This window comes from Taeniopygia guttata, chromosome 1 (assembly GCF_048771995.1).
Source record: "Taeniopygia guttata chromosome 1, bTaeGut7.mat, whole genome shotgun sequence".
NCBI lineage: Eukaryota > Metazoa > Chordata > Aves > Passeriformes > Estrildidae > Taeniopygia > Taeniopygia guttata.
This window is the reverse complement of record NC_133024.1, coordinates 60,986,624-61,007,641: the sequence shown is the minus strand read 5'-3', so window position 1 is coordinate 61,007,641 and position 21,018 is coordinate 60,986,624. Positions and strand designations below refer to the sequence as shown.

The window sequence follows — 21,018 nt, the reverse complement described above, 5'->3', positions numbered from 1 at the left end:
AGTGCCTGCATTTCCTTGAGGGTGGGAAGCTTCATTTGCCTGTTTGGAATAGCAATCCATTTTCATTAAGCCAACTATTGTTGACAGCAGGTTGAAGTATGCAGCTCTGGTATGCTTGCAGAACACAACTGTTCTTTTAATTGCATGCTAGGGGTAAATTTGAGGGCCCACTCACTTACAGCACAGATGGCATTTTGTGTTTTTCTTCCCTTTTTTTTTTAAATTGTATTTCTTTTGGCCTAGTGATAGGAATTAATTATGCAAAGGAAAAATGATGCTGATAAATTCTGAGTGATAATACACAGTTCTGATATAGAATAACCAGTTTATTGAAACAGAGAGTGCTTTCTGTCCCCTTGGACTTCACCACTTTCACATGATTTCTGGCAGACTACTGGAAAAAAAATCCATTTTAAATCCTTTTTGACTGTTGGATTTAATCTTTTTTTTTTTTTTTAAATTAATGTGTTTCTAACAGTTTTGTTTCATATTAAATTCGGTTTTAAAGAAATCAAGACTTTATAGAAATTGAAGATGATCTGAATTTCTTCCCCCTCCCTCCCTTCCTTCCTCTCCAAGGGCGAGACGTGTGCTGGCTCCTGGCTATTGCAGTGCCTCATAACAGGATTGTAACTTGAGGAATGGGTGCTTGTGTCCTGAACACAGCCAGAGCCTCTGCAGAAGAGGCATTGAGTAGAACTTCTCTGAAACTGAAGGAAAAAAATTCAGAGCTACAGAAAGCTTAATCCTGTGTAGACTGCCTGGAGAGACTTCCTACCTTCGTCATTAATAATGCAGAGTGATGTCCTCTAGAAGAGGAGTGGGAGGTGATGGATGGTCATGAGGTGTTGCAGTTTTCTTGGATAAACTGAGGAGCTCAGAATTAAATCTGAAGAGGGAGATTATATTGTACAGGCTGTGCTTTCTCACAAATCCAAAAGGGTGAAGAAGCTCTGTTAAAATGTTGCACAGTCTCCACAGTCTTTCCACAGAGAGGGGGTGTAGTGCAAACGTACACTGAAATGTGTTTTGGCTTGGGAAGAGAGAGGTTTGCAGTGAAAGATTCTGGCAGCCTTGTCTGGGGTGAGGTCCTGCAGCTGGGTACAGCACTGTGGCTGGGAGCTGCCCTCCATGTGTGGTGTCCCTTCTGGCACATGTGTTCCCTGTGTTAAAGTTCCCTGTTGCTAGAAAGGTGCCTGTTTATCTTTGTTCTATGTTTTGATGCTTTCTGCTTCTCTTCATTCTCCAGATATGAATCCCCAAATATTGCCTTACGTTGTGGAATTATGCTGAGAGAGTGTATCCGCCATGAACCCTTGGCCAAAATCATACTATTTTCAGAGCAGTTCAGAGACTTTTTTAAATACGTGGAAATGTCAACATTTGATATTGCTTCTGATGCCTTTGCTACATTCAAGGTAAATAATTCAGTATATCCATCATAGTTTGTGTCAAAAGCAGCCCTCCATCAGAAGTCATCACTGAGCATTGTTGCTTTGAACTGGGTGGCTTTTTTGTTGTTCAATAAAGGATATAATTAATTAACCCTTGGTCTGATTGTAGCAGGATTCACAGCAGTGATCACATCTGCAAAAAATCTTTAGAGAAATGTAAATCTGTATTTAATTAACAGTCTTCACCTTGATAACTCAGTCTTTTATACTACCATTTAAAACTCAAATTAATCATGTATTACCTAGAGTTCTTGTAAAATGCATAACCTTTTTCTCTCCCTACCTTCCCCCACGACAAACCCACTGCCCATCATGACCACACGAGTGAATAGAAGGCATAATTTAAAACTAATATTAGAAATAATTGTAATTTTTGCTGTCCCTTCTGAGTTCAACAGCCAAGTATAGATCAATGCCAGACCTGCTGATTATTTTACAGTGTATTCATAGTCTTATTTTTGTGACCCATGGTTCAGTGTAAGGACTGTAGTCCTAAATGCTAAGTAGCTGGAAGCACTGGATAAAGTCTGTAGAGTGTACCATGTAGAGTTTATGTTGTATTAAAAATGAGGTTGGGTGAAGATGCCAAATTTTTTGCAGGTTGTATGTGACTATCATCCTTCCCACCAGGTGCTAGTACAGCCTTTGAGCAAAAAAACCAAAATAAATTCGATGCCTGTGAACTTCACATACAGGGAAGATTAATTTATTTCTGAAAAACAGTTTAAGAAAGCTGAGGGAAAATCTTTTTAGTTAAAGACTCTTCTAAATATAGATCTAACTCCTTTTTTTTTTCTTCTATCACTGAGCTCCCTGCTGTCATAGAAACACATTGTTTATTCTTTCCTTTCAAAGCTAATTAGAAACATGATTAGATAGACCTCAGGAGTAATTGTAAGGAATGTTAGAGCTCAGCTCAGTGATTCTACATACACTGAAACCTGCTTTTTACTGGTGTTTACTAACCTACTGAATGGGATAAAGATTTGCATAATGGAGATAACGTTGCATTCTTCAGTAATGACTTGAGCAGGATTAGCAATTCAAATCACCCCTTAATCAATTACAGCATCTTTTCCTTAAGTTTCACTGTTGTGGTGTCCATTAGGTAATGGTTATGAAATTCAAAGTAGCACAGAAACACAGACAAGGTATAAAAATGCAACATAACTGTTGCATCTTTTCTGTTTCTAGCATTTTACCCTATGCTCATAAGAATATTTGTCTCTGATCAGAAAAAATGCTCCTGGACTCAGTTCCCAGCTTGACAGAGGAGATTTTTATCTTCTCCCCAGGTCCTGCTTTGAGCAGGACAGCAGAGCTTGTTGGTGGTGATGGACAGTCTTCACCCCAGCCAGGAGGAAGAAAGGGGATAAGGGTCAATTAAGCAGTGGCAGGGACTGTAGACTGCTACAACCTTCCCAAAAAGAAGAGAGATTGATGTTGTTCATAGATCTACAGCTGTAGAATGTACTTCTGTCCCCTGTGAACTGAGTGTATTTTTAGCCAGATTTAAAAATAGGATTCTACATCCTCACATGCACTGGAAAGAGAGGAGTATGAGGGCAGTTCATGCTCAAACAAAGGACAGGATTCACTGTTTAAAATGCTTGGGGGAACTGTATAACAGCATTCTAAGGTTTTTTTTTGAAATTGCCTCTTATCACCTGATACATGGTCGGTTCTGGAAAGAAGACAGCTGCTCATTTTGTCTCCCGTTTGTCTGTTACTCTGAATGGCTGGAACAGCAAGAAGTGATGTGGACGCAATTGAAACATGGAGCTACCTCATTTCTAATGCTGGAAAAAAAAGTGCTGTGATTGTTTGCTGGCTGGATTACTGAACTTACGTTTTCATTTCTGGTGTCCCTGTGTTGGGTTTGTGGTTGCCACCAGGATGTCTGGCTCAGAGCTGAAATCCTTGGATAGTCTATGCACCAAAGGAGAGCTTAATTAAATGTGCATGAAAGTCTGAGGATATTTATAGTAGGGAAGCACTGGAATTATGATGTGGAGATGTACTTCTTAATTAAAGTTATCCAGGTGCACTGCAGAGAGGAAACAGAGCTGTTAAAAATGCAGAGCAAAAGGGCTTGTATTTCAAGGCATAAGCTGTCTGTGGAGGGTGCAAGCAGCAGTTGGAATGTGCTGGCTGAATTCTGCTGCTCCATGCTTCCTTGTAATTTCCTATGAAAAACTAATTTTGGATTATATTTAATTTGTGCCCCCTATTGAAGGACTTGTACTTGTCTCTGAGTGCCCCGCATAAAAGCTCCTGAATCATGTGTTTCACTCAGCCTTTAAAATTGCTGTCACTGCAGTCCTGCTGAATGAAGGGATGTATTTAAAACAGGCACTGGATTCTGTAGTGCTCCACTTTCCTCTTGTAATTGATGGTAAAAATAAATTAAAGGATTAGTATGTAAAGGATTTCTTTTATTTGTGAGGATGTGTCTGTGCATCTGCTTGAGCTCCTCATCAGCTTCTGCCTCTGCCTGGGTGGGGAAACCAAGAAAAACATTATAAAAAAGAGCAGAAAAAAGCCAACTTTGTTCACTGAAAAATACCAACTTGAGTGGACTTCATCAGGCAATTATTGTGATCAATGTTGTATTTTAAAAGAAGCAGTAAGATAAAAATCATACTTAAATGCCTCACACTGGCCACTCATTTCATAGCTATTCATCCAGTAAAAAGACACAGTTTCTTCTGGAGCTGAACATTTGTATCTCTGTCACTGGGCACCAGCATCACCATTCTGTGGGTCTTTCAATTCAGAGGTTCTTTCAATTTAAATTTGAATTAGTTAGCCTTCTGGAATGGGAGACAATCTGTCCAGCTGTCTGGAAGGTGTGCTATTGCTTTGTGTCAGAAAGTCAGCCCTGGACAGAAAAAGTTCTACAGAAGAGACTCATCCCACCTACCTGAGACTCCTTCCAGGGAAGGGAGTGGAGGTGGAGGGAGCCTGGATGGCTTAGCTTAAGTTGGTGCCTAGCTTTCATTATGAAACAGCTATGTGTATATACAGTGGTTGAATTCCAACTTTCCTTGTATTCTTGGAGATGAGCAATAGCGGTTCAGGCTTAGCATCATTCCCAGCATGTAGGTCACTTTTGGCTTGGAGACTATAGCTTGTCCTCCATAAAGGGTTAATTTTCTTTCTTCCTTTTTCCCATCCCTGTTTAATGTGAATACTGTGCACTATGACATATCAACAACAAGAAAAGGTGGGAGGGAAACAGCAATAAAAAGAAAGAGTATTAGACTAGTTCTGTCTTGATTCTGTTAGCATTACATTAACTGAGTTCTCCCTAAAGTCCTACTAACCACTTAATGAATGCAATGTTGTCTGTAGAAATCATCTTGTAAATGCTTTCTGGTCAAAAATGCTGAAATAATTTTGAGAATCAAGGGACAATCACGGCACTCACTCTCTCAGGTAACCTTTCTCTGTTCTTCCCCAGGACCTGTTAACGCGACACAAATTGTTGGTGGCAGAATTTCTGGAACAAAATTATGATGTAGTAAGTATCAATGCTGAAAGACTTAAAAAAATCTGTTTATGCTTGGCTGCAAAAAAAAAAAAAAAATGCACAGGGGGTTTCGTGCTCTGCATAAACTCCTCACGTAGAACTGCAAAACCAAGCACTGCTTTGTACTGGGGCAGAATCCACGCCTGGCGTGTGGAATGCAGATACCCCCTCTGCACACACCAGGCACACACACCAAGGTCTCAGGAGAACCCAGAGGTTAAGAGCAACTTTTATTCCTCACCATGTGCATTGGATCTCCTCAAGTGTAACTGGAACTGAAACTTCATATGCAAACAGGTCATGGGAGAAAAGTTGTGTATGGTTTTAAACAGTTTTGTGATACCCCAGCACTGACAGGGCTATATTGGTGTTATTTACTATACTTTGGGACAGAAGAGAAGAGTTAGTGAAACAAGTTTTAGCATTACTGGAAATTACATGTACCTGAAGGAGAGACTGAGGTCTGAATATTCCTATTTTCTTCCTAAGGCAATTAGTTCCTTGGTTAGCTGCCGTTTTTCACTTTGATTTTTTTGGCTCCCTTTTGGACTAAATGTGGGTCAGAAAAATTCCATTGGATTCAACTAAAATTGGGTTGATACAGATCACAGAATTAGACTGTGGGTCATGTTTTTGTGTTACCTGAGGTATTCTTTATTTGACTGCCAAAATGAAAAGATAAATTTCTTTCATTCTGGTTACCATGAAGGTTAAATGAAGAGCAGGCTTATTATTGCTGAGTCACTAATGCAGCTTAGCTGGAGCAAAATAAGTGTCTCTGCTAATCTTTTCTCTTAATACTAGAGCACTGCATTGGAACAGTTCCCATTCTACATTTATATGATGTTTTGAATTTTTAAGTATGAATTGTCTAAGTGAGTTGTTTTTTGGTTTGGTTGGTTTTTTGGGGGGTGACTATTGGACAGCAGTGTTGATTTTTCCGGCTTGTTTGGTAGATAGTTTGAACATATTGCAGCCTTGTCTCTCAGTCTTCCTGACCACAAGATCCCCTTGATCCAGCCCTGCAAAACCCAGGACACACTTTGCTCCTAGTGACCCTTGCTGGGCAAAGAGCTTTAACGAGTGAAGGCACTGAAGGCAGGCGAGGTGGCACCTCACAAAAGGAGCATTTGGGATACCCCATCACCATTTTGGGGTGTTGCATTGAGTCACACGGCCAGGCATGACCATGATATGAGTGAGTGGACATTATGTGTTGGACCCACATGTCCTGGCAAGAGAGTCACCCTTCTGTAAGAGAAGGCTGCCCAAGCACTGGCTTACTTCTGTCCCAGTTGGCTCACATCAGCCCCTGTTCCATCCAGTCCATATGTGGTATTGCCCCTCTGCAGCACTTGGACGAGGAGTGTTCCTGGGCATCAGTTAATTCACTGTGTGATAACCAGCCAAGAGAAAAGGCCACAAAAGCTGGGCCTGGCATCGCAGTGAAGTGTTAGATGGTGGCACTGCTGCAGCCTCTCTGCTGCTCTAGGCTGAGGGGGACTAAGAGAAGGAAGGACATGAATCTGATACATCTGTGTTTTCTTGTTACTCTAGATCTTTGAGGACTACGAAAAACTCCTTCATTCTGAGAATTATGTAACAAAGAGACAATCTTTGAAGGTAAAGTCTCTCAACACTTTCCTCCTAAATTTGTACTCTGTGTTACGTAGAATATCGAGGTGCGTGTATGGCAATGGAGCAGCCATTTTTCTATCAACAAAAGAACTAAGGGCTTGTGATGCTCTTCCTGAAAAGCACAGGGGCTCACTGTGTCTTTTCTTTCCTGGACCTCTGGGGAAGTGACATTGAAACCTCTTAAGCAAATATTGAAATAGGCTGCTGCTTTCTTTGAATTCACAAATAATGTAATAAACTGAAAAAAAGGTGTGTTTTTTCTAATTTTGCTTACAGCTTCTGGGTGAACTGATTCTGGACCGACACAACTTTGCCATCATGACTAAATACATCAGCAAACCAGAAAACCTGAAGCTCATGATGAACTTGCTGCGAGATAAAAGCCCCAACATTCAGTTTGAAGCATTCCATGTGTTCAAGGTGAGCCAGTATGAGTTGTAGATGTGGCAGACTTTCTCTACTCCTCATAAAAGTGTCTTTCAAGCTGGAGCAGAAGTCCAGAAAATTAAGGCAAAAATTGGGGTTTCCAGTCACTTGCAGTATTTGAGAGTGTCATAATTGAAGTTTCTATCACTCAACCTCTGCTTTCTGTTTGCCTGCCTTCAGGTGAGACCTAAAGCAGCAGCATTTTGGTTTGAGCTGGGGAGTAGTCAGTCAAGTATATATGAGCTACAGATAACAAAATACACAACTTCTAGGTAGCATCCAGGGGACCTTCCCACTCCTGGATCATTTTACCATGTGATTCTGGATAAAGATAAAAAAAGGTCTTAAAACTCTACCTTAGATTAAAAGTAGGTGGTGCTGGTGCTGGGCATCAGTGCAAAGGCAATATACTTTTACAGGTATTAAAAAGGTTTGGTAAATCTGAGCTTGAAATGAGTTTTATCCTTCCATCATTTTACAGTGACATTAATGCAGCGTTGAACAACTACCAGACCCAACCAGTGTCCCTTTTTTCATGGGCAATGTTAATAAGTTAGAAGTTTACCATTTTCCTATCAAAAAAGTTCTCTGCTCTGGAACAGAGGGCTACTCAGATTGTTATGCAAAACTAACTCTAATTTGGAATGAACACGTTAATTTCAAGCTATAAATAGAGTTGTTAATGATTATCAGAAGAGGAATTTTGGGCCTCTAAGGATATCCCTTGCCTAAGTTGGCTAAGAAAGATACCAGATAACACCAAATGACTGTGGAAAGACATTACAACACCCTTCACAAATTCAGGGTGATTTGTTAAGTTTTGTACTTATGCCATTTCTGATTTGGAAAAAAAACAACTTTCAGATCTTCAGTGTGGAGACTTAGAGAATGTGCAGCTTCTACAAAAAGTTTTTAGTTTTGTAAAAGAAAAGAAATATTCAAGGAGTATTAAAAGAAAATTCTTTTTGTGAAATAAGCAGCTGGGTAGGTTGTTCCCTTGCTGACTTCCTCCAGTCAACTGAACCACTGTGAGTAACTTGTACTCCTCCTCCTTATCAGGAGGTGTGTGGCTCCAAGATAAGCAAGCAGTCTGGCTCCAGACACTTGCAGCCTTTGAGATGCCAGTGGGAAGAAGGTATCAGAGGATTTGCGTTTCTTGGCCACTCTGTGAATAAATGCAAGATTTTTATTTATGAAAGACATGAGTTGCTGTTCCTGAATTAATGATAGGCATGGACCAGGCCTTGAGAATGGCTGATTTCACTTATTTTAGGAGACATTTAAAAGGACTTGGAATAATGTAAAAGGGTTCCAGTGTGCAACCATGTCATACATTGCTGTTCCTTCCATTCTGCCTTCCCATTCCTCTCTTCCAGTATGTTGCATCCCATTTCCAGTTAGAGTGGGGATATTGCAGGCTCATCCTTGCTTGATCACTTGCAATTGCTGCCATGTGGACATAATGTTTGGACCTTGGAGTGCCAGCAAAACAAACCATGAGCAACAGTGGTGTTGTGTCTCTTCAGTTCAAAGGGCCACACTCTGTCCTCAGACACCTCTATGCCATGTTGTTGGTCTTTTCCAGTGGTGCCAGTCAGCAGCATTTCAGCAGGGCCAAGGCATTCCCATGGCATTCCTCACACTGCCTCACATGCACAGTGCTTGTAGTGTGGGAGCTGCAGACTCAGAGCAGAACCTGATCAGCTGGAAATTGCTCGTTCAGGACCACCAGCAGCACACTATAGAGTAACTGCAGAGGTGCAGCAGCTCCCCTTTTAGGATCCTCCTCACCGAGGATCTGGGTTGTTTGGATGTAGCAGCATCCAGGTCCTCTACAGGGGGAAGGGTCGTTACAGGGCTTATTCCAGTAAATTGCATTGTGAATTAGCTTTGTAGAGAGGGTCAGAGAAGCTCTTTTGCCTCTGATTTAATGTCTTAAATTGAGTTCTAACTTCTTGAGAGATACTGAAATCCTTACATGTTTAAGAGACTGACTGCTTGTGCCCGGTTCTGCAGTGTCCCTGCCTCCTGTTTCTGGATTTGTGTCCTTCAGCCCGGTTCTCTTGTCAGCTGTAATATTCCATGTTCTTGTAACTGGGAGAGGAATCTTGTCCTCAGCTTCTAATCTCATACATTTTGAATTGTGCCTGCATTTTTAAATTATGCTTGCAAAATACCTATGCAGTCCTGGCTGAAATTACAGTAGACTAACCACAGTGATTTGGAATCAAAGGTCTGCTGAGAAGTGGATACTTGCTCCTCTGTTTGAGCTGCCAAAAGATTTGGGTTTAAATTACCTGATTTAGATGTTTCACCAGTTAGACACAGTTGAAATGAAATTAAATGAAAAAGTGTTTGTTTTGTAAGCATCCAGATTCCAACACTCCCGTGCCCCAGCTGACCCAAAAAAGGCTTATGACTCTTACCGCCTGAGGCAATTTCTAATTATTGGAGATTTGAAACTGTAAAATAGAGATGAAAGCGATGAGCACGTCTAGTGCAAACTTATTTTGGAGAAACATATTTTGCCTGAAAATGCCAATGCCCCCAAGCTCTGAGAATATTTACTGTGAGTGGGAAAATGAAGACAGGGTGCCCACTTGCAGTGTCTCTTTCCATTCTCCATTTCGGAGATGGTTGATCTTCTTCCTAAATCCAGCTCCTTCTCTTCTTTTGCCTGAAAAAAATGGACCTTCTGCCTTGCAGCACCATCCTAAAGGTCTGCAGCTGCTTTATAAAACTGGATGTCCCAGGCAACGTATGCATAAGGATTACCCAGTATTTGTTTATGAGGAAAAGCTAACAGACCTCACCCCTTTCCTCCTCCTTCATAAATAATGCAAGGGGATCACTTAGAGTTGTGGGCTTTGAGAGTCACTGGTTCTCTGCAGAGATTTCAGTGCAGAGACATTGGTCTCGAGCACACACACTTTGGGGATCAAATACTGGGAAGGGCACTCCAGCTCTTGTTGTGGGTTTGTGATATGTTCCATTAGTGGAACCTACTTCAAGTTTGCCTGTCTGTAGGGGAGGCTGTATCTTTCAGACCTATGTGAACATGGTGCAGGGATTCCTCTGACCTTAAATATCCAAAACAAAGGATAGGAAGAGCTCTCTTGGATTTCACATAATCCCAGCTCACTGCTACAAGGGGTTTTCCTCAAAATCAGCAAATTGTTTATGTGACTTTCTTGCTCTTAAGGAGACATTTAGCAAGGTATATTTTACTGTTTAAATCTAAAAATAGAATGGGTACACAGTGTTTTGTGACCTCAGTTTCATTTTTCCATTCTCTTTCGTGCACATTATGAGCTACCTCCTGCAGCTTGCTCTGCAAATGGCCTCACATAATTTGACCATACTGACAGTTCTTGGTAGGAAGCTGAGGCCGTGTTTGTGGGGATGTGTCCTGTCTGTTTCTCAGCTGGATAGTCTAAAGGGCAAGGATTATTATGCAAAGCATTGTGCTATAAGCAGCATGAACCTTGTGTGTTGTGTGTGTGCAGTGTCCTGGCAGTGACATTGTGCATGACCCCAGAGCAAGTCCTAAAATACTCAGTCCAGGGCATCCTGTAATTGCTCTTGCTCTGCCCTTGCCCCAGAAGGTAGTAATGCCTGGTTATTAATTGTGAGGAAATAAAGTAAAATTCTCTAATCAAGTAATTTTGATGTTTGTTTGAAGAAATACATTAATACTTTTAATAGAGAAGGTAGCAACTATTGCACTTTGGACAACTTTTGAAGCTTTAGAGTTGATTTTGATTCCAGGCCTTTTGCAAATACTCACACAATTAAGCTTTCTCTGTTTTGAGACAGCTATTTTTAGAGTTGGAATTTTTATATGGGTACTGTCTTTATTTCGGGTCTCTGTCTCTCTCATCTATCTGAATTTAGTGCTCTAGAACATATATCCTTTCATAATAAGACCACAGGTGAAACCAAGTTCTCTGTGGTTTGATCCAACTTCATTTTTGTTGAAATGTTCCAGATAGCATTAATAATTTTTCTGGTTTTAGGGATTGATCTAAGCCAAAACAGAATTCTCAATGAGTGGGGCCCTTTCTAACATAAAGTCTTGTGGTGGTCCTGCTCCTGTGCTCTGTGAAACTGGTCAGTTGATACTGACAGAATTTATTTTGTTTGCTTAGCCAAAGTATTGAATAACATTTCAGGAATTTTCTGGTCCTTGAACATTCTCTCTTTATGAGTCCCTGTTGACACTGAGCAAGACTGGCAGTTGAGATGATCTTTGTTTGGTTGTTCACTTTACCAGTTTTGCACGGGGAAGATTGTAATCTATAAATAATTGAGCAGGAAAATAAACAGGATGTTATGGCTTCTATGAAACTAAGTTCTTTATTATTTGCTATGGTAATACTAGCAGTAGGTCCAATATGAAATGCTCTTTACTAGGTTTACCACCAACCTTCCAGTTCTGTTTGCAGAGCAGGGAGCTTGTACAACAAGAATAATTTAGATTTCTTAATTTTGAGAGTCACCGTTCAGATAAATATTAGGGAGGCCTAATATTCATTGAAGGAAGTTGTTCAGCACTTCAAAGTCAGGCCTTATTTGATGGCTTCCATTTGCATTGTCATCTGGTGATTTCTGAACAGGTAGGTCTAGCCAGTGTATTTGATGGTTTTTTTTCTCCTCATCACCAAGGGTGAACTGAGCTCCAAATTAAAAATTTCTTATGAAATCCCTGCCTGTAGGCTTACATCCTGCTATTCCCCATGGCAGCTCATCCAGATCACTGGGGGCTTATCATAGTCCAAGTCCTGGAAGTATCCAGCTTCGATCAGCATGATCCCATGCTGTAGGTCAGCACACAGGGAGCTGCATCTTGGGGCTACTCCAGGTGAGAGCATGAAGTGCTGCAGCCTCATCCAGAGCCAATTGTCCCTACTCAGGAGATCTCAAGATTCGTGTAGATAAAGCACAGGCTGGAAAGCTGTAAAGTACATTCATATTTACATCCCCAAACCCCTTTTCTCCCGGTCTAAGGGGAACCAATGCACCAATAGCAGTGTATCGAAGTTATTTGCAAAGGAGGAGATGCTGCTTTCAGGTGCTGCAGCTGTTGAGAGTGCCTCAGGCATAGTGAGAGCTGTGAACTGGCCATCCCACCCACAGGCAGGTGTGTCCCTGGTACAAGGGTGCCCTGTGAGGACTTTGGGCATCGTGCAGGAAAGTGGCTGCTCAGAAGGGATCCTTGGAGGCTGTTAGTGCTGCACTTGAGAAGTTTTAGGTGGCAAGTGGGAATAAAAATGAACAATTTAAGATGATAACTCAGGGTAATTAGAGAAGGGCAAGGTGGAGGCTTTGTGAATAACTGTAGATAGTGTACTGCCATTGGGACCATGGCCTGGACACTAGATCAAGGAAAGCTTTGTAATACACTTGGGGAGTGTTCATCCAGCATGGCAGAGGTTGCAGCTCTTTCTGCACAGCAGTTCTGTACCTTGCAGCAGGGACTTCTAGGAGAAGCTTGAGGAGGAGGAGACGAAAGCATAGACAGGAATTAAGACTATTCTAGCATCAGGATGCCAGGGTTTAAGAGCAGATGCTTTGCCTTGCCTTTGTGAAATGAAAAAGTACTTCTAGCTTCCTGTGGGCAGAAGTGCTCAGTGTTGATGTGTGTTGAGCCCCACTCCTTCCACATGTTCCCCTGATGTGGCACTTTCCCCACCACTTGTATAACATTCTCTGATTTTGGAGTATGAAGCCTAATGGTGGAGGCAGTTTGAACCCTGCCCCAGCCTTTACCAGGTTGTCTTAGGGACAAGAGGCTGTAGCACAGCCCCCAGGACAGAGTGTGCGTGATTCTCATCAGGTAGCACAGCTCCTCCCTGAGCAACTGGACATGGCCCAGGTTTTCCTGTGGGCAAAACCTCAGGGGAGACAAAAGGACCTGTAGAAGAGCCCCAGACTGGGAGCCAGCGGTGGTGCTGCCTCTGCTCGGCAGGACAACATGCCATTCTGTACTGTCAGCAGATGTTTGTTTTCATTCTGGTTTGGACAGGCTTGGAGGGAAACTGGATGCTCTCCAGTTCTGTCCATCCCTAATTTCTTCTCATCGAGTAGAGAATAACTGGAGTTATTTCTGTCGTTGCACAAGCACTCGAGCGGTGTTTGTTGACCAGCCATGGTAACCTCAGTGCGAGCCAGATGTGGGAGCTGCTCCCGGGGTGGCCGGGGTGCGCTGCACATGTGCTCCCACCATGAGCCCCACGCCCCGTCAGCCCCTCCTGACCAACATCCCGGAAAAGTGAGCCCCATCTCTGTGGCATCCTGAAGTCCCTGAAAGAGCCTTCCACCACTGGCCTTTGCAATCAGCCTTAGGTTTGCATTTAGCCCAGAGAAACTGTTAAAGAAGCAGCATTATGGCATGAGGGGTCATGCTCAGAGCTGAAAAACTGCAGCTTTAGCAATTACAGGAGGAAAAATCAGAGCATTGAAGAAAGCCAGTCAGCCCACAGTGCTGGGCTGGCTGTGCCAGGTGAGTATGTGTGTCTCACATCACCTTCCTGCGTTGCCACCCTCCTCTGGTCAGCAAGGGCTGCAAAGGTGCTGGGCACACCACTATCCTGCTTCTGCTGCTGTAAGTTTCCATGCGCCCATGAATGGATTAGGCAGAGGGAAGTGAGGCCTCTGACATATTTTTCCAAACCAAAACAAAGCTGGCAAGTCTAATTTTAGGCCTGGTTTAATACGGAAATGATATCAATACTGACACAAAGCTTTTCCGTTCTCCTGATAATTAATTTCTGTGTATTTGTCTTGTGGGTGGGAAGGGACTAAGAACTGATAGCTCCCTCTCAACAGCTGGGTTTACAGTCAAAAGTTTTTATCACCAAAGAGCAAAATGAAAGGGAAGCGATACCAGATGTGGGCATAGTTTTGCTTCAGTTTGCTGTCGAGCCAACATGTTTGCAATGCTGTCTGACTGCCTTGGGACAAGGTGTGTAGAAGTAGAGTGTCTGCCTGCCAGCCTTCAGCTGACTTGTTAGAACGTAACTTACAGGGGTGTCTGACTGATGTTCCTCTATCTCTCTCTCTCTGTCCCCACCCCCTTGCTGTCTCTCTCTGCCTGATTTTGTTTGCATGTTAGGTTTTTGTGGCCAGTCCAAACAAAACACAGCCTATTGTGGAGATCCTGTTGAAAAACCAACCCAAGCTAATTGAGTTTCTGAGCAATTTCCAGAAAGAAAGGACGGACGACGAACAATTCACTGATGAGAAGAACTACCTGATTAAGCAAATCCGAGACTTGAAAAAGCCAACGGCATGAAGAACACCTCTTGTTTTCCACTGTAGGCATTAATCTCAGTTGTTAAGCTCCTCTGTGTCCCTTAAACACCACAATACAGCTTGAGAAGGCACAGCAAGTGCCTGGTTTTTATTTTGTCTTTGTTCCTAGATATCAAGAGTATAGGGGTTTTACATGAGAACTAAAAAACCAAAAATCTAGACTAATATATTATTTTTAATCAAGATTATAACTATTTATGTCAATTTAGAATCTCTCTGTAATAGAAGCTGGTTTGATAGATTTTTTTTTGTTTGTTTGTGCTCAAGAAGAATGAATCTCTTTGCTTAACTTTATCAGCAAACTCAAGCACTGGCAAGTGCACAGAGCAGGTCTTCTGAAGACTGTAACATTGTTCCTTCACATCTGTAGTTGTGGCTTGGTTCTAGCGCTGCACACACACAAGACTGTGAAAGAGTACATTGGTCTCTGGAGTTAGCTGTGCTTATAGGTCAGGTTCTTTAGTCAAAACTATGCAAGAAAAAGCAGTAAAGGTCACATTTTTACTTCTTTTTGTGTTCTTTCACCCTTTTTTCTCCCCTAGAGGTTTTCTATTCAGTGCTAGGGAATGGATGGATATATCAGTCATCTGAGCTGTTTCTGCCCAACTCCCATTTCCCTGTGTGTGATCTATCTTGTGCTAGAGCACAGGCTTTTCCTACCAGCTCCCAGCAGTCTCATGAGGAGCAGCCCCATGGACACGGTGCTTACATGCCCCATAATGGGAAAAGGCAAGGGCAACGCTCCTGCATCAAAGGCCATGCTGATTTGCTGATAAAGTGAACTCTCACCTACAGAAACCATCCATAGTCAGGAATACTGGGTGGTAGCCAGAGCTACTTGGCTGAATTGTGACAAGGGCTGAGCCTCAGTGCCAGAGTGAGAGGAGAGTCCTTAACGTCTTTCCACATGAATTCCAGTCCTGGCTGTGCGAGGTGTGATTGAGCTAAGTTCAGCAAGGGAATCATGAAAAGGCCTCAGCCAGATCTGCTGCGTGGGCTGAGGTCCTTGAGCCTGCAGGTGCTGTCACAGCTGAGAGCATTTCCTGGATACCGAGCCCGGGAGGCCACTGAGCAGCAGCAGGCACCAAAGGCCACCTGTAGTTTGGCATTTTCTGCCCTTGTTCATCCTGACCTGAATTCAGGTTCTCTGTTAAAGTTGTGGAAGAGGAGGTTGTTGCACTTTTAGTGGTTTGAGTTTAATAAGCTCTATGGTACAGACAGCAGTCCCCTGGTGTGTTTGAAGAGCTTTCTTTTTTTAACAGGAAAATGTTATTCTAATACTTTAGTAGGAAGTGGAGTTTGAGAGCAGGGAGTAGAAGTTTCTTGAATTTTTCTGGACAGCCTAAGTTCTGAGTTTTCCTATTTGCTGTAAGAAAGTTCTCTAGCTAAAACTGTATCTAATGCTTCAGTTAACAGGTGACACTGAATTGTAAAAACAGAACAAACCCATTTCTTTCATTAAACTGTTGTATATTGAGGTGACTGATATTTTAATTTATGTGCTTTAGAAAAGGGAAGAAACAGAACCGATTGTGGTATCGTTTTTTTTTTTTTCAGATGTGAGATACACACAACAAATGTACATCTTAGTTGCCTGGAATTTTAAAAAAAAATATTTACAACTATTAAAGGCATGATTACTGATCACTCTTTATTTCTGTCTCTGCGTTTTTTTTCCCTCTTGCCTTTCTGGATAGGCAGATTCCATACAGTGCTAACTTCCATCTCTCCTTTGCCAGCTTGTTTCAGCAGATGGAGAGGGATGAGCACTGCCTTCAAAGCCAATGCTCTCTGAAGCATCACTTCTGCAGCCCTGGCTGGCAGGGGTCTGGCAACCCCAGCCCAGCTTAGCCTGGCCATGAGCCTCACCCCCACCCCATGGGTGGTGTTTGCTGGCAGTGGTCACTTGCAGGTCAATAAGGGAGCGTCTCCAGAATTGCAGTCCTCAGAGACAGTCATTTAAGTCTGATCCTGTGAGATTTGGAGCCTGAATCCAAAGGGTGCTTGGCTGTGTTCTGAGCTCCTGGGGTGGGGCTGGTCTCCAGAGCTGGATTAACACAGAGACACGTGTCCATTGCCTCAGCCTTTGGAGTCACATGAGAACATTGGGCTTCCAGCCCATGCTAGGAAAAAGTGTTGGCGTGTTGCTGGGGAATGCCTGCCCTTGACAAAGGGAGTGTGACCCACACAGAGGTGCCCAGAGGGTCCATGAGGGGTCACACTGTGAGTGCTTTGTCTGCATGCTCTGCACACAGAGGAGCACTTGAAGAGATCCAAACCTGGTGGTAACACGAGGAGCGAGGTTCCACCCTGGTGTCTGCGTAGGCAGAGATGTGTCAGGCCAACAGGGAACAGTGATGGGCCTCGGCCCCACAAAGGAAGCCTTTTTCAGGGCAAGGAGTCTTTGGACCAAATGAGAAAGTAAGTGGTAAGGAGGGCTTGTGAAAAAGGGGATCTGTTTGTGTGTCTGCAACAGGGGGGAGGAAGAAGTGGTCTTACAGGTAAAATGACACATGCCAGGGCCCTTGCAGCTTGTCTTACCAGAAGCTGGTCCTACAGTAGATCATACAACACATCTCAAAGTAGAGTCTTGCCCAAACTCAACTTGCTTAGGTCTTTGAAAGTAAAAAGCATAAAAATTGGTGAAGATGAAACTAAGCACTATAATAATATTTCACAGCAGGTGGGGACACATCCCTAAGTAAATGAAAATGAGGTCTTTCCTAATGTGACTTTGAAATAATGACAGAACTCCCATTTTCCTTTGGTGAATTCAGTCAAGATGGTTCTTCTGCCTAAGGGAGTGCTCCCACCAGGAGTTCACAATTTATCTGAAATTACTATCTGAGGGGGCTGTATGATTGCAGGATGCGGTTCATCAGAGTGAAGGCAGGAAAGAAAATTGTAAACTGGAAAGATAAAGCTGGAGGAAGCCTCTCCATTCCATTCTGCACACAGCATTCAGGGGGTTTGATCACATGAATAAATCTCTGCCAATATACAATGTAGGATGCTGCAATGTCAAACCTTATTTGTTACAGCAGAGTGACAGGAATCTTTGAACCATAAGCTTCTGTCATGGGATTTGGGCAGCTTGTGCTGAAATCAGGAAAATCTTATTAGAAGCAGCCACAGGCTCCGCAGAGTGTCCTGCTGTGTACAGCAGCAGGTGTGAACCCGGGAGAGGCCAAGGACTCTGGACTTCCACAAATGTGGGCGTTAAGACCGCTTGAGCCTCTTAATCTGCATTCTCCAGAGATAAGATCAGATGAGAAGGAAAGAATGACTTGGGCCTCTGCTGTTATCTAATGATAACAGCACTCACAAGAGGGAGAGGAGATCCAGATCCCATTTGTTCTCTAGCATGTGCTTTGCTCTTGCTTGTGAAATTGGAGCAGGGCTAAGAGAACCCAGGCCTCTTTCCAAGGGGTGCAGTGGTATTTGGTCAGTAGAGAGCTTTTATCTCTGGGCCAACAAATGCTTCATTTCTCTTTCTGAAGCAGAAGCACTTCAATATTTTGGCATAAAGCACTTTCCTGCAGAAATATGCCTGGTAGTGAAAGTTGAGGCAGAGAACATACAGGTTTTGGTCCCTATGACATAAAAAGTCCCTATGACATAAATTGTATGCAACTCTCCCACTCCTTGACTAAGTGTTCTTGCATAAAGATGCAGGTTTCCATGGACTGAGTGTAGTATGTCCCAGTGCCTCCAGTGGGAGGTTCAGCCCCATGGTGAGAGGCAATCCTGCGAGAAAGAGCTGCTGTGGCCTGGGGAAGAGAAGGAGCTGAAGTCTCTACCATGCCAGCCTATGCTGAAGGGAAGCCTTGCCTTCAGCAAAGGCTCCAATCCCTCGGTGTCTGATGTGTAAGGCCACAAGGTACCAGCAGCCCAAGCCAGCTCTGAGCACAGTTGGTGCTGGGCAGACAACATGGGATCAGGCTAAGGGGAAACCCAAAACAAGGTTAGCAGTTTTGGCCATGTGGTTCAGCTCAAAGCCAAGCATCTCACAGGGCTGTGACTTGGCCCAGCTCCCCTAAGAACCCCAGGGAGAGGCAGGCGGTGAGCCCAACCCTCGTGACTCATGGTCCTGCTCCACAGTGCCTGCCTTGAGCTGGCCTCTCTTTTCAGGAATGTGAGAGAAGGAAAAACAATCAAACAACCCACCCCCTTCCTATGGCATTGGTTGAGAGGAGCTTTCCAAAGCCACGGTAAAAATTACCTTTCTCACCTCAGGCTGCGTCACATTGAGCGGCAGCACGGGGACAGCCTGTGCCGGGATGTAGTGCCAGCTATGACCCAGCCATGGCCAGCAGCTCCCCCCACCTGTCTCAGTAATGATGGCGCACTGGGGACAAGGACAGGTGGGGTGCCAGCAGCGAGCCTTGCACTGTCACCACTACTACAAGAGCCCCATGGCTGTCTCCATCGCCCTGCGGGCACTGGCAGCTGCTGGGAGGCCTTTGCTGCTGAGCACTGGCCCAGGAAAGCCCTGCATTGCCCTCGCTGTGTCAGACTGCAGAGCCCTGCTTTGGCACAGCACGGCCAGGTATCCCACACCATCTCAACTCCTCCCTCCCTCAGTGTACCAAATTTGCATGTTGGTAGTGATGCCCACAGGCCCATGGGACAAGCGTGTGCTTTTCTTCAGAGCCTCTCTCTCCCCCAGATTTGGGAATGAAATTTCCAAATGCCATTGTCCCATGGCCAAAAATGTAACCTGTATATTTTAACTGCCACACTGTGCCAGCAGACACCTCCAGCATGTTGAGCTTTGACAAGTAGTTGGACACAACCAGCACCTGACTACCCAGGTGACAGGTAGGAACAGATTTTTGGTTGCACAACAGACACCATCCCAGTCATGGCATCATAGCCCAGCTCCTCACAGTTAAAGAAACAAAACCCACCCAAATCCCTAAAGCAGCTCTCCTGGGAAGAGCTATCAGTATACCAATGAATAGTTATTTCTTCTGAGTGCATGGAGAAGACAGCACCTTGTCTTTGGGGCCATGAATGCCTTACTCAACTCTTATGAATAGAGGCCCTTTATTTCCAAATTGCTGGGTACGTTGTCTCTACGGGCGCTCAGCTTTAGCAATGCCCTTCAACTCCCTTGTAGAACAGCTGGCTTGACAAGCGTTTGGAGCGGATTTAAAAATACCGTTGTCAAAGCAGAGCCCGCTGCATCTGTTTGTGCAAACATGCAGTCAGGGCTGGCTTTTTGGCACAGCCCTGCCCCGGCAGCCAGCAGGGAGCAAACAAACCCGGCCTTTGCTCAGGCAGATGGTCAGATGCCCAACAGGCTCTGTGTGCCTGGGACAAGCACGAGCCTGCAAGGAGCAGGGCTCTCGAAATCCCATGGGGGAAGTGGAGAAAGGTATCTCCTCCCCATTTTAAGGGTGGGTGTGGGGGAAAATTTATACTCACAGATGAAGTCACCTTGTGCCCCAAGGAACCTGATGGGCAGAGCCACAATTAGCTCATAGCACAGAGCAGGTTCTTGCTGTGGGCTGGCAGCCTTCCTGTCAAAGGCTCAAAGGAAAGTGACACTGGGGACTAGCAGGCAAGAAAGCAGGACGTCCCAGGGGACAGCAGGCAATGCAGAGGGAGGAGAGACATATGTTCCTTCCAACAAAAGACCCAGCTCTCCTGCTAATACATACCACTTCTAGCCATGCAGTTAAGCTCCTCTGCTTCCTGCTGGCTTTTGTTTTCTCTAGCTAAATCTGTCTTTCCCCACAATAGGAATGAAAGACTAAGTGAAGGTGAATGCACTGGCATTCACACTATCTTACATACGTCTTTCAGGTAGTTCTGAAATAACATTGGGGAGGAGGAAATATGTCTGTGCTGGCATTTGTGTGACATGTCCCTAAGGCCTGGCTCTTGTTGAAATTATTGTTCAAGTGCCTCATGGTTTCCCCACATTTCTTCAACCCCTTGTTTTTCCTCAAGTTAGAACTTTAGCTGCCCTGGTGGAAAATTTACTGGCAAAGCAGTGAGGTGACCTCACTGGAGCCAAAGTACAGATAGTTGAGCAACGAGGGCAAAGAAGGAGGAAAAACTCAGGCTTAGTTGTTAGTATACCTGTCTTGTGCCACTGATGAACATGGTGAAGCTGGAACAGACCCCATCCCTCCAAAAATGATCCTGTAGCTACAGGAAGCCACCCAGTCCTGAGGCAGAGCCTGGCTTCCCAGAAAATCAAAGTGGAAAATTTCCTGTACAAACAGCTGATACTTGGGGTGCAGAAGATAAACGTCATACCGCAAAATACCCCAGGGAAAAAATGCTCAGCGTTTTCCTCTGCATGTCTGTTCCCAGCCCAAGCATGGTGAAGCCTGTGCTGCTGTACACCAAGTGAGAAGGCCCTTTATCTACACAGCAGACATGCCAGCCATGATTTTTCCTCTTCCCATTTATGAGTTTTGAGCTGCCTTGAGTGTTCTGACATTTATAATGAGCACCAGCACACCTTTGTCTTGTTCTGTCCGCAGCAGCAGGACTCTCTGGGTACTGGTCACAATCACAGAATCATAGAGTGGTTGGGGTTGGAAGGGACCTCTGGACACCACCATGTCCAACCCCTCTGCTAAAGCAGAAACAGATTGCAAAGGATTGCGGCAAGGTGGGTTTTGAGTGTCTCCAGGG

At 44.0% G+C, this 21,018-nt stretch overlaps 1 protein-coding gene across 11 annotated transcripts in view; it reads left to right on the top strand.

Moving 5' to 3' along the window:
* CAB39L (calcium binding protein 39 like) overlaps positions 1–16,018 on the top strand; it is a 59,361-nt gene extending 43,343 nt beyond the window's left edge. For all 11 annotated transcript variants that reach the window (XM_030272786.4, XM_030272807.4, XM_072929197.1 and 8 more), the window contains 5 exons: positions 1,250–1,418; positions 4,918–4,977; positions 6,544–6,609; positions 6,901–7,044; positions 14,165–16,018. In XM_030272786.4, coding sequence (XP_030128646.1) covers positions 1,250–1,418; positions 4,918–4,977; positions 6,544–6,609; positions 6,901–7,044; positions 14,165–14,344 — 619 coding nt within the window. In that variant the 3' untranslated portion in view covers positions 14,345–16,018. The remainder of the gene's footprint in view (positions 1–1,249; positions 1,419–4,917; positions 4,978–6,543; positions 6,610–6,900; positions 7,045–14,164) is intronic.
* Positions 16,019–21,018: the final 5,000 nt, after the last annotated feature.